Raw genomic sequence first — 12,768 nt, 5'->3', positions numbered from 1 at the left:
GGTTTCTAAGGAACCAACAGGAACCAACAGGAACCAACGGGAACCATCCGAGGCCCTCTCTGAGCCTTCTCTGACACCAGGGAGGCCTTCTCCCTACTAGTTCCTGCTAACAACCAACTCATTCTCCGTTGTTGTTGTGCCTTGTTTTCCACCTGTCGTTACACTTTAACTGGGTGCAGAAGGTGCGGTAGGGTTTGGTGGTGGTGGGGGGGGGGTTGGGTGGGGGTGGGGGTTGGGTGACTATACGATGTACTCCATACGGTTTAAGCTCTGCTGTGACTCCAGATCTCTGTTGTCTCGCTTGCTAGTCCAGTGGGCGTGTTTGTTGGCCGTCGCGGCGGTTGCTGCGTTGGTGGCCGTGCCGTTGGCGCTCTTCTCGTCGCGGTCCACCAGCGTGTACGCGGGCTGCAGCGGGAACCGCGCCTTCTGCAGACGCTTGTCGCCGCCGCCGCTCGCCAGCTCCTCGTCCTCCGACAGCTCGCCTGCCGCCTCGGGCTTGCTGAGTGCCGCCGCTGTCCTGATTTTTTGGGTGTTCTTGGCGACGGCGTTCTTGTCGCCACCGTGCGGGAGGTCCTTGCCGGGCGCCAACGTGCCAGCAGTGGAGGCGGCGGTTGCCGCGGCCACGGCGATGGCCAGGGCGTTGGCGTTTGCGTTCTTCTCGATGGGGTTGCGGATCTGGTGCAGCTGCTCGCGGGCGTTGTTGACGGCGTTGTTCTCCTCGGAGGTGGCCAGCGAGGATGAGGCCGACGAGCCAGAGCCCGACGACGACACCGGGTTGGCGGGCGAGCTGCCGCCGTGGCTGCTCTGCTTGCGGCGGCGCCGGACGCACCAGAGGAACGCCGACGCCAGCACCAGGACCCAGATCACGATCACCACGGAAACCAGTAGCGGCACCAGGTAGTCTGCTGGGTGACAGAGAAAGAACCGACTGAGTACAAAGAACCTCTTAGAATCCTTCAAAAAACAACTAAGAATCAACTAAGAGAATGGACTGCATTTATTTAACACTTAGTATTTAATAGTTAATTAATTGTGTTATTTATTGGACAACACAAAGACTACTAATGCATTTTCACACCGAATTACTCAGTTTACAGTCATGTATCTGTTGTTGCATGCAGGCCATGACTATAGCAATGAAGAACATCCTTAGAACAAAAAGCAAAAGGAACCTACTCAAAACTACAAAGAATTCCAACCTCACACACTAAGTCATCAGCACTAAGACCACATGATGTCGTTACACACAAGTTCATCACAACAGAAACAGACGGAGCATGTAGTCATCTTACCGGTGGGACTGTGGGCCTGTCGGCGTTGCACACGGACCTCTGCGATGGCAGTGATGATGGTGCTGTTGCCGTTGCGCTTGCTCACCAGGTCAATTATTTTATCTGTGATCTCCTTGATCGGGCCATGACTGCTCCTCGGGTCTTCTGTCGACTAAAAATAATGATAAACAATCGTTTTACACAAAGCACACAAACATTAAAGTCGGTATTATACATTGAGTTGTTCCACAAAGCTAAAGTTTGAATTGAGTTTCCAACCAATAACTGTCACATGTAAACACACACACAAACAGACACAAACACAATGTGGAATAGGACTTAAGTTAAATAATGCTGTTTCAACTTTTACTTAGTGCAGTTGCCTGGCTAACGCAGATAACTCTGCTTTATGGAATCATTTCCCTTGTGTTACAAGACAGCTGCCAGACGACTTAAGAGTAAACCAGATGGAAGAATCCTTGTGTGTTGCAGCACAGTTTCCTCAGGAGAACCACAAGCAAACTTAACAATGCTTAGTGACCTTTGGGAATGTTCAAAAGTTCTACAAACACTCATAAATGCTTTGTTTGTTTTTTTTGCATATCTCTATAATTTTTCAGTGCCTGCTCTGGGACAACCAAAAGTGTGTACGTACAATGGCTACATGGATCTCGTTGTTGGCAGTGGGCGACGGTTCGCAGCTCATAGCGATAGGGTACTCCGAGGAGAGGTTCCTCACCACGTACAAACTCCTCAGTTCATTGCAGATGTGCTCAACCGTCACGCCCTAAAACACATACACATACACACACACACACACAAGAATGCAGAGGTGAACCTCAACCACAATCAGCAACATCAGGGAAACAGTGCACAGTCATTAAACAAAAAATAATTTTTTCCTAAAAAAAACAACAACCGAAAAACACAAGCAAACCCCAATGGCATCTACTAGTCGCAACAGCCTGCTGCTTTTGCGCCAAGACACGTAGCCAGCTTAGCCACTTAAATATCCTGCCCTAGACTGTCCCCTGCTGCAAGCCGAGCTAACTAGGCCTAAAGTGTTTTCTGTTGTATTTGCTGACCCGCCTGTAATGAACAGTGGAGAGGAATTTCCTCAGTTGAGGGCAATAAAAGCGAAATAGTGATCCGTGATTTGTGATCCGTCCCCTATCTCTCTCTCTCTCCGAGCTCATCCGCAAACAACATAACAAAACCAGACAGAGGCTAGGGACGGGAGAGACTAATGTCTCGTGAAGTAGACTAGACTGTTATAAAACCTAAACTCCATGTTGCAATTTTCGGACTCAAATGACAGAAAGGAAAAGGCCATGAATACAACTAGCAAGAATATTACACAAGAAGGAAAAACGTCCTGGTACTTTTATGATTTTATTTATTGTTATTAGTTACTATTCTTATATTTTTTTATGTGAAGCACATTGAGTTGCCTCTGTGTATGACTTGCACTATATGATTAAACTTGCCTTGTCTTGCATCTTGAGCAAGGAGTTTTCCTTTTTTTGAATAATAGCAAACATTCCATTTCACTTTTGATGTTTTGTTGTTAAATCACAAATGTGTGATTTGAGTGAGGAAGACATTGACTGTGATTGTTTCATGGTAAGGAAAAGGATTTGAGAGTAACTTAAATAAGTGTCATTTTTTTCATCTTAACTTGACAATGGGCAATACTGACGATGCACTTTTTCAATGCAGCGTTGGACAACAAGGAAGTTGAGCCAGCTAACTTGTGTGATATGTGTCATTTTTACCTTCTAAAAGGTTTTCTCTTTCGGGCTCCAATTCAGGCAGTACACACAGTACACTGACGATTTACTTTTTTTAACCAGCAGTGTTGAATGGAAGGGATGTTAAAATCTGCATGATTTGTGACCTTGTAACTGACCTTGGGCATGGTGTCCTTGTTGAAGGTGAAGGTCACGTTGGCACAGTTACCCTCCGGCTGGCACTTTGCGCGCAGCTGGCCCCGTTGGGATGACGACCAGCACTCGCCCTGGCTGGCGCACGGCTTCACGAAACAACGCTCGGCCCTCACGGGCTCACAGGTCTGTCCGACCGGGCACTCCGACCGACCTTTGGCGTGGACGCGGCAGGCTCTGGGCCCGCAGTACATCTGGAGGAGACACAAGGAGAGGGAGGAGGGGTAGAAGTTAGCGATGTAGCTAAAGTTTGACAGTAGCCAGAGCTAACAAGATAGAAGTGTTGAACGTGGAGACAAGAAGTTCCCAACTAGCATTTAGCAAACACACACAAATAGGCAGGAAACGGCAATAGTGTCAAGAACTGTAGAGAGAGAGCAGCATAGACTTAGGATTGTTATGTAGAAAAAGCCCCAACTAGCCTACATATGGTCAATAAAACTGACTGTGCTCAGAATGCACTTACACAGCAGTAAACATCTTCTGTGGTCATTGGCCACTAGTTACAGTAGGCTAGAGTACAACTCACTATTAGGAAGATAGTTTTAACAAAGTTGACAAAGTTGTGTTGGTGTTTTTCTATTCATAGGGAGAATTAGCGTTTCGTGTCATAGGGCTACCTTGGTGCAGGTGATCTTGCCGTTGTGGCACTGGCAGGTGTTGCAGTCCTCCATCCACTTGGTGGCGTCAGCAGCCACCCGCGTGCTGGTGATGCACGGCCGTCCCGTCACTGAAACACCAAACAGCAGAGACTTGTCGTTAAAGGATCGTTGTACCACATCAACCACAAGACACTATTCATCACTGTTTGTCATTGTTGTTCAAACAACCTTCCCCTGCCCACCTGTGGTCACTTAAAAAAAACACAAGCAAACTTAACAATACTTAGATACCTTGAGTTCTACACACTTTGAAAAGTGTGTATGTACAATGGCTACGTGGATCTCGGTGTTGGTAGTGTGCGACGGTTCGCAGCTCATAGCGATAGGGCAGTTAAGGAGGAGAGGTTACTCACCAAAACATGTCCTCATAGCCCTTATTTGTCAAAGTCTGTGTTGTGCTGTGCTGTGCTGTGCTGTGCTGTGCTGTGTTGTGTTGTGTTGTGTTGTGTTGTGTTGTGCTGTGCTGTGCTGTGCTGTGCTGTGCTGTGCTGTGTTGTGCTTTGTTGTGCTGTGCTGTGCTGTGCTGTGCTGTGTTGTGCTGTGTTGTGTTGTGTTGTGTTGTGTTGTGTTGTGCTGTGCTGTGTTGTGGTGTGTTGTGCTTCGTTGTGCTGTGCTGTGCTGTGCTGTGCTGTGCTGTGCTGTGCTGTGCTGTGTTGTGCTGTGCTGTGCTGTGTTGTGTTGTGCTGTGCTGTGTTGTGTTGTGTTGTAGTGCTCCACTACCTTCTTGGCACTTGGGTCCTGTTCTGCCAGGTGGGCACAGACAGCGATAGCCGTTGATCTCGTCCACACAGGTGGCTCCGAACGCACAGGGTGAAGACTGGCACTCATTAATGTCTGGTGATGAAGATGAAGAAATTGTTACTGCCTGTCTGATGATGTAATGTTAAGTCCAAGTTTAAGTCCAGTGGCCAAAGTCTGATGAGACTATATGACCTTAAGTGACCTCAGTCTATCCACAACAGACAATACAAGACAGCCGAAAAATTAAGAGAAATTATAGATAAATTCAGCATCCCCGACCCCGCCACTGACAAAGACCAAGTTTGTCATGCACAGGCTAATCCAATGGGGGCTTCAAAATGACTGCAGCCCCAAAATAGCTGCATGCTAACTTCATTTGGGACCATTAGTGACTCAAGCAGAAGCAGAAGAACATTCCCCTTTCCAGATAGTAGCTGGAATGGATATGTCAATGCCTTACCAGGCCCATGCCAGTTCCAAACCCAGTGCACTTCAGCAGGTAAGTTTGGAACAATTTAGTAAAAGAATGCCATGAGCAGCAATGTAACATTCTAAAATTCCACATTACAATCAACGGACCCATATTCTTTAGACATTTCTTCTACATTCTAAACATGCCAGGAGTGTAAAGCTGAACAGACACTGTGCGATTGTGACACAAATTTATCCCCGAATCAAAAGGATTCGACAAACGTCTCACTCCGGGCCAAATTCCTATCAGATTTGTTGAGTAGCTTGAGCAGGCTCACTATGTCTGACTGGATTTCTGGCATGTCAGATTTGTTTTTTTGTCAGAGGTCTTGCAGTGTGAGCAGTCAAACGAACAGTGTGAGCACATTGCTCAACAAACGGATCCGGTTGAAATGTACAGTGTGAGCACATTGTATGTGACTAAAATAAAATTTGCACAGTGGATTAGTGGCAAGGGTAACGATTAGAGTCTTACTTATTCTGCAGTCTGGTCCGGCAAAACCTGGAGCACACTCACAGCGGTACCAGTTGTCTCCATCCACACATGTCCCGCTGTTGTAGCTGTGAACAACAAACATAGGTCAATTGACATGAACGACATGAGCCAATTTGAGTAAGAGGATCTTGTGCTGCTGTTCTTTGAGGAAGGGCAGGGGGAGTGAGTGTGTGTGTGTGTGTGTGTGTGTGTGTGTGTGTGTGTGTGTGTGTGTGTGTGTGTGTGTGTGTGTGTGTGTGTGTGTGTTTTCTGTTTGCACTGATGATAATGAGTGCATCCGATGATGTTTGGTTGTAAAACATTCAGACAAACAGGCAGCAGTCTGGGACCCACGTGTGGGACTTGGCAGCAGGTTGGGGAGAGTGAGAGTGCAAGTGTATATATACACACACACAAACACACACACACACACATATATACACACATACACACACACACATATATATACACACACACACACACACACACATACACACACACACACACACACACACACACACACACATTCCTGAGGGTGGGGTGTGTGTGTGCATGTGTGTGGGAAAGAAACAGAATTTGTGTGTGTGTGTGTGTGTGTGCAGGAACTAATATGCTTTGAGGGATGGACTTACCAGGGGTGTGGGTTGCAGTCATTGGAGTCTGTGGGGAAGACATGAGAGGCACCATAAACAAACAGCAATGAAACACATACTAAAAATAAACATTTAACAGTCCTGTTAATGTTACTGTAAAATACTAGAAAAAGAAATGCCATAAAATCCTGGAAAAAAAAACAACATCGTAAATTAATTAATATTCTGCATTCAGCTGCTTTGTGTATTCGGGGATATCAATATACTTATCAAGCATTATCATAACAACAGATGAACAGGAAATGATGTCATACTCTGAGTGCAGGTGAGGCCTTCCCAGCCTTCCTTGCAGACGCAGGTGAACGAGTCGCCGCTGACAACGCAGGTGGCTCCGTTCTCACAAGGACTGGGCAGACAGCTGCTGTTTTTGGCTGTGGTCAGGCGATGGAGGAAGGGAACATAAACGAGAGAGAGAGAGAGAGAGAGAGAGAGAGACAGACAGAGAGAGAGAGAGAGAGAGCGGGGAAAAAAACAAACAAACAAACTTCTTCAGTGCTCGGCGGGAACTTGGGCCTCAGGGGGCCGGGTGAAGTGAGGGGGGGTTAGGTGACTTCAAAACGAACCTCCGCTGAGTTCCTCCATGTTTGTGTGTGTTTCTCTCTCCCTCTCCTCTCTCTCTCTCTCACACTTTCACACTCTCTTTATCTTTCTTCTCTTTCACCCTCCCTTCCTCTCTCATACTCTTCACGTTCTGTTCAGGGCTTGACTTACATGCAGTGTGCCGTTAACAGATGATTCCGGATTATTCTGGCTGACCAGCCGTAACTGAGAAGATTGTTGTTATGGTTCTAGAGTACAGTTCTGGTTCGGTGGGTACTGACCAAATCGTCTGTGGTAACCTTACTGTATGATCTTATCTATCATTAAAAAACGTATGGGTTTCCATAGCTATGGAACACTTTTTGTACTCTGTCTAACAGTCACTTAGGCCAATGGCAATGCTGGTGTGTCCGTCCATTGAGAACACACTCAAGGGTCGTAACGTCACAGGCCAGAACTGAATTGACGAGTCGAAACACACACTTGGCCAGAACTAAATTCCTTGAGTCGATACACATACTTGGCCAGAACTAAATTTTTCTTCAATGAACCGACACACACACACATACACACACACACACACACACACACACACACACACACACACACACACACACACACGGACAGTGAAAGTGAACTCCGATTCTGACCATTGCATTTTGTCTAGACACGTTCTGCAGTGCTTCGGTGTATTCAGGTTGAACTCGCACTATACTACTGCCTGAGTACTGATCTTTAACGAACTCCATTAAGGTTCCTTACCTATATTGCAGGTGGTTCCTTCCCAGCCTGGAGGGCACGTGCACTTGAAGGTGTCTCCCTCGTCGTAGCACGTCCCACCATTGTTGCACGTGGCTTCGTCGCATTGGCTCTCACCTGGTGAAGCAAAAAAAAATTAAAATAAAAAATTGTCACGACGCTTAGCACCAGGCCCGAGTTCAAGACCAGCCAGTGAGGAAATTACACATTGCAATGGAAAAGTAGGAAATACTGAAATACCCTCTATGAAATACATGAACAATTCATTACATTGCACACTATTTAGTCAATAACTATGAGCCCTAATTTAAATGATGAAGTCATGCAATTATCCAATTAGAGCATTTTTTGAAGCTTGTGTTGCTCATGTAAACCTGGTTTGCATCTGAACTGTCTGATCTTTGTTAGAGCAATGTGAGGGGGCGGAGCTGAGCTTACATGAGTGACGGGGGACAGGGCTGCGCTTACGTGAGTGACAGGTCTTCCCCTTCCAGCCGCTGTGGCATTCGCACAGGAAGTCGTTGACGAGGTCGCGACATGTGCCGCGGTCCCTACAGGGGTTGGTGCTGCAGTCGTCGATGTCTGTGAGAGGCGAGAGTGGACAGGTACATAAGAAAGGTGACCAAATATATACAAAAATAAATACAAACAGAACCCCTCATTTATTTTGACCTCAATTTCAGTATTTATATTCCCACTGGAAATGCTTTCTAAATGAGCTCATGTGGAGTACCGTATGAGCTTTATGTACCTGCATATGGAAACTTGAACCATGTTGGAGACTTTTTCCATTACTTTCCCTGCTTTGTGTCTCCACTGGTTTATGAATGCTTGATTTGCGAGTGTGTAAGTGTGTTTTGGAGAGAGTATACATCAGTGTGTGTGTGTGTGTGTGTGTGTGTGTATGTGTGTGTGTGTGTGTGTGTGTGTGTGTGTGTGTGTGTGTGTGTGTGTATGTAAAAAAGAGACTGAAAAGGAACTCACTGGTCTCACAATTCTGTCCTTCCCAGCCATATGCGCATATGCACTGGTAGTCCTTGACTTTATCTATGCACGTCCCCCCATTACGGCACGGGTTACTCACAGTCATTGATGTCTGAGAAAAAGATGGAGAGAGAGATAGAGAGAGAGAGAGAGAGGGAGAGAGAAAAAAAAGGAGGAGAAGAGAAACGAATAAAAGAGGCAAACAAAGGGATGGAAACAGGGAAAAATAGGAACAGAAAAAAGAGGGAAAGGAAGAATGAGAGGAAGACAAAGAAAAACAGCAGATGTTAAGGACCCATCAGATAAGGCTGCAGAGGCAGCAGTATGTTAAATAGTGCTGCTGCCAACCCAACCTTCCAGAGGATTTCACAACACAACCCAAACATTCCTCCTCGCCCTGACTGACTGATGTCTCAGGTCATAAAAGGTAAGGGAGGACGAACGCACACACACACACACACACACACACACACACACACATAGGACCAGCAAGGTCCAGCAAGGATGCACAATTATCTACCAGTCAATTTATTTTTAATGATCACAGACAATCATGCTCACTCACACAGACTAATCCTCTCTCTCTCTCTCTCTCTCTCTCTCTCTCTCTCTCTCTCTCTCACACATACACACACACACACACACACACACACACACACACACACACACACATACACACACACAGACATGAATTCAGAGAATGAATCGGCTATCTTTGAGCTGTCATCAATCAAGTCAGTACAGTCGAAGTAGCTAGGCTGGGGGGCCCAGGGTCCAGGCAGACTCACTGCGTGGGGGGTGTCATTAGAGCAATAGGCCCCTGACAGCTCTGACAGCCCCCGGCCCCTGATTAATCCTAGCCCTGGTCTGACAGACAGTAGGCCTCAAGTTTACACCAGTGCGCAGATAACCTCCTTGACTAGTGGAGAGGGTCATCCCCAATGCCGAGCCCTCCTCTGTCTCCCCCTCCCCTCTCTCTATCGTTTCTCTTTCTCTCCTTCCCAGTGTTTATCTACTGCTGTGCATCTCCTCCATTCTCTCTCCCTGCTGTCTATCTGTTTTTGTTCTCAGACACAGTCTTTGCTTTTGCATAGCTTTTTTTCTCCACCCTCTGAAACCACCCTCAGTCTATCTCTCTCTCTCTCTCTCCCTTTTTTTCCACCTCATTCTCCCCCTTCTCTCTCTCTCTAAGCTCTCTCTCTTCATTTTCCTCTCTCTCTCTGTTTCTTCCCCCCTCTCTGTTTCCCCCCCTCTCTCTCTCTGTGAGGGCTTTTAAAGTGATCTACAGCCCACTCAGCCAAGCTCTGCCCATCCCCTCAGGAGCCTCCTGGCTGGACCCACTGCACTAGACTGGGGATCCACCCAAACCCTCCCTGAACCCCCACCCCAAAATCCCCTTTACACACACACACACACACACACACACACACACACTCACACACACACACACACATACAAACACACAGACATGAATTCAGAGAATGAATCGGCTATCTTTGAGCTGTCATCAATAAGTCAGTACAGTCGAGAAGCTAGGGCCCAGGGGGGGGCCCAGGGTCCAGGCAGACTCACTGCCGTAGGGGTGTCATTCGACAGCTAGGCCCCTGACAGCTCTGACAGCCCCGGGCCCCGTGATTAATCTAGCCCCTGGTCTGACAGACAGTAGGCCTCAAGTTTACTGCCAGTGCACCAGATAACCTCCTTGACTAGTGGAGAGGTCATCTAATGCCGAGCCCTCCTCTGTCTCCCTCTCCCCTCTCTCTATCGTTTTTCTCTCCTTCCCAGTGTTTATCTACTGCTGTGCCTCTCCTCCATTCTCTCTCCCTGCTGTCTATCTGTTTTTGTTCTCGAACAGTCTTTGCTTTGCATAGCTTTTTTCTCTCCACCCTCTGAAACCACCCTCAGTCTATCTCTCTCTCTCCCTCTCCTTTTTTCCACCTCATTCTCCCTCACTTCTCTCTCTCTCTCTCTCTCTTCATTTTCCTCTCTCTCTCTCTCTGTTTCTTCCCCCCTCTCTGTTCCCCCCTTCTCTCTCTCTCTGTGAGGGCTTTTAAAGTGATCTACAGCCCACTCAGCCAAGCTCTGCCCATCCCCTCAGGAGCCTCCTGGCTGGACCCACTGCACTAGACTGGGGATCCACCCAAAACCCTCCCTGAACCCCCACCCCAAAATCCCCTTTACACACACACACACACACACTCACACACACACTCACACACTCACTTACACACACACTCTCCCCCTTCACCTCACCCCTCTCTCTGTCTATCTGTCTGTTTCTCTCCGCTCTCTACCTCTACCTCTCGTTTCACTCTTCAACCCGTTTTGTTTTTCTCAGTCAGTGCTTATTGTCGTAGTTTGTTTCCCTGGCTGCCCTTTGTCCCGTTGTCTGCTCCGTTTGCCTTTCGTACCTTTTCTCCCTCCCTTTTCCTCTTCCCCCTCTCACTTTTCTTTTCTTCCTCCCCGGATGTCTCTTTCTCCCTCACTTGTTTGTATTCCCTCTCTCTCTCTCTCTCTCTCTCTCTCTCTGTCTCCCTTTTCCTATCTTCTTTCCTGGCTGTCTTCTACTCAGTCAGTGACTAAGGTTTGGAATGTGGCTCTACTCTTGCGCCAATGCCGATAAACAGCCTATGGCAGTGGTCCCCAAACTTTTTCTTCCGAGGGCCAGCTCACTGTGCCTGGCTCTAAGAGAGGGCCAGAGACTCGGAGTATATCAACCATAAATAACTTAGTGCTGTGAACAACAGCAGTCTACCTTAGTTGAATATTCCATTACATTTAATCATCACTGCAATTTAATACCATTGCTAGCTGTGTTTATGTTGCCACCATGCCATATCAGTGTAAAATGTAGCTCAAATGAAATAATACTAATAAAAGACTCTGTTTTCTTTGCATACATAGCTCAAGTTGTGAACAAGCACATCCTACAAATAATTTAAAGTTATCAAACTATGAGAGGTTTATGAAGTGCTGGCAAACACAACTGAAATGACCACCATTCTAACTTTCACTCACCTGATGAGAACTTTGAACTCTGTATGTGAACATTTGAACGTGTGAATAAAAAATAGAAATAATTATCCCAGAAAGTACCAGAAATATGACTTGAATAGAAGTTAGTTATTAACAAATAATTGATAAACTTTTAGAATACTTTGAGCACTGATGCGCCTCTTACATTGTTTGCAGGTAGGCCTACATTTCATTCCGTTTTTGATGGCAAACGTGAAACAGCGCCACAACCACTAGTGGACAAAAAGGGTATTACATGTGTACTGTTAAGACTCGCCATAGAGAATGAATGGGGAAATTACGGAGGTTATAGTTTGACGATGTCGTACTCCCGTGTGGGCCAGATGCTATATACCACGGACATGTTTTGGGGGGCCGCCCAAAATGAGTTGGCGGGCCGTAGTTTGGGGACCACTGGCCTATGGGGTAAGTGATGAACATTTGAGATGTGACACCACCTGACTCACGTGACTTGACCTAGGACACTAAAGTGAGTAAGAAACCTAGGGCAAGTAATGTTGATTTGGGATAACAGCCTAGTACACTTAGCTAGGTGTCTAGTGATACTGGTTTGGGACATGGCCTTACTCTTGTGGCAGTAGACTTGTAAGGACACTATCTAGGACACTGTGTGTTATGGAGTTGTGGAATACAAGCTACATTCCAAATCAACAGTGGTGTTGGTTTGGAACATAGCTTACTTTCATGGATATTATCTAGGACACTAGTGGTGTTGGTTTGGAACATAGCTTACTTTCATGGATACTATCTAGGACACTAGTGGTTTTGATTTGGAATGTAACTTACTCTCATGGATACTATCTAGGACACTAGTGGTGTTGGTTTAGAATGTAGCTTACTCTCATGGATACTATCTAGGACCCTAGTGTTGTTGGTTTGGGATGTGGCCTTACTCTCATGGATACTATAGGACACTAGTGGTGTTGGTTTGGGATGTGACCTTACTCTCATGGCAATAGGTGCCAGTGAATCCAACGTGGCAGGCACAGCTGAAGTGACCGCCAGCATGGCTCCGGCAGCTGCCGTGAGGGCCGCACACGTTCGATGAGATGTAACGCATGCCGCCTGGGGTGCTGTTGGATGCCACGGCAACCGTGCAGCTGTCAATCACTATGGAGAGAGAGAAGGGAGAGAAAAAAGAACAACATTACGGGAGAAAAGATTTAGGGGAGGACATTTGGGGACAAATGAGAACACCTAGTAAGAGATGAACTGATTGTTTGATCAATTGAT

The 12,768-nt window shown here is 46.7% G+C and overlaps 1 protein-coding gene across 1 annotated transcript in view; it reads right to left on the bottom strand.

The window, feature by feature from the left end:
• Positions 1-223: 223 nt before the first annotated feature.
• jag1a (jagged canonical Notch ligand 1a) overlaps positions 224-12,768 on the bottom strand; it is a 43,443-nt gene continuing 30,898 nt past the window's right edge. The window contains 14 exon segments of the mRNA XM_048248333.1: positions 224-902; positions 1,293-1,443; positions 1,927-2,058; positions 3,181-3,408; positions 3,835-3,944; positions 4,597-4,710; positions 5,564-5,649; positions 6,196-6,223; positions 6,471-6,587; positions 7,519-7,632; positions 7,984-8,097; positions 8,500-8,594; positions 8,596-8,611; positions 12,481-12,645. Coding sequence (XP_048104290.1) covers positions 241-902; positions 1,293-1,443; positions 1,927-2,058; positions 3,181-3,408; positions 3,835-3,944; positions 4,597-4,710; positions 5,564-5,649; positions 6,196-6,223; positions 6,471-6,587; positions 7,519-7,632; positions 7,984-8,097; positions 8,500-8,594; positions 8,596-8,611; positions 12,481-12,645 — 2,132 coding nt within the window. The 3' untranslated portion in view covers positions 224-240.

Source organism: Alosa alosa, chromosome 7 (assembly GCF_017589495.1).
Source record: "Alosa alosa isolate M-15738 ecotype Scorff River chromosome 7, AALO_Geno_1.1, whole genome shotgun sequence".
NCBI classification, from domain to species: Eukaryota; Metazoa; Chordata; class Actinopteri; order Clupeiformes; family Clupeidae; genus Alosa; species Alosa alosa.
This window is presented reverse-complemented; position numbering and strand designations above follow the sequence as displayed.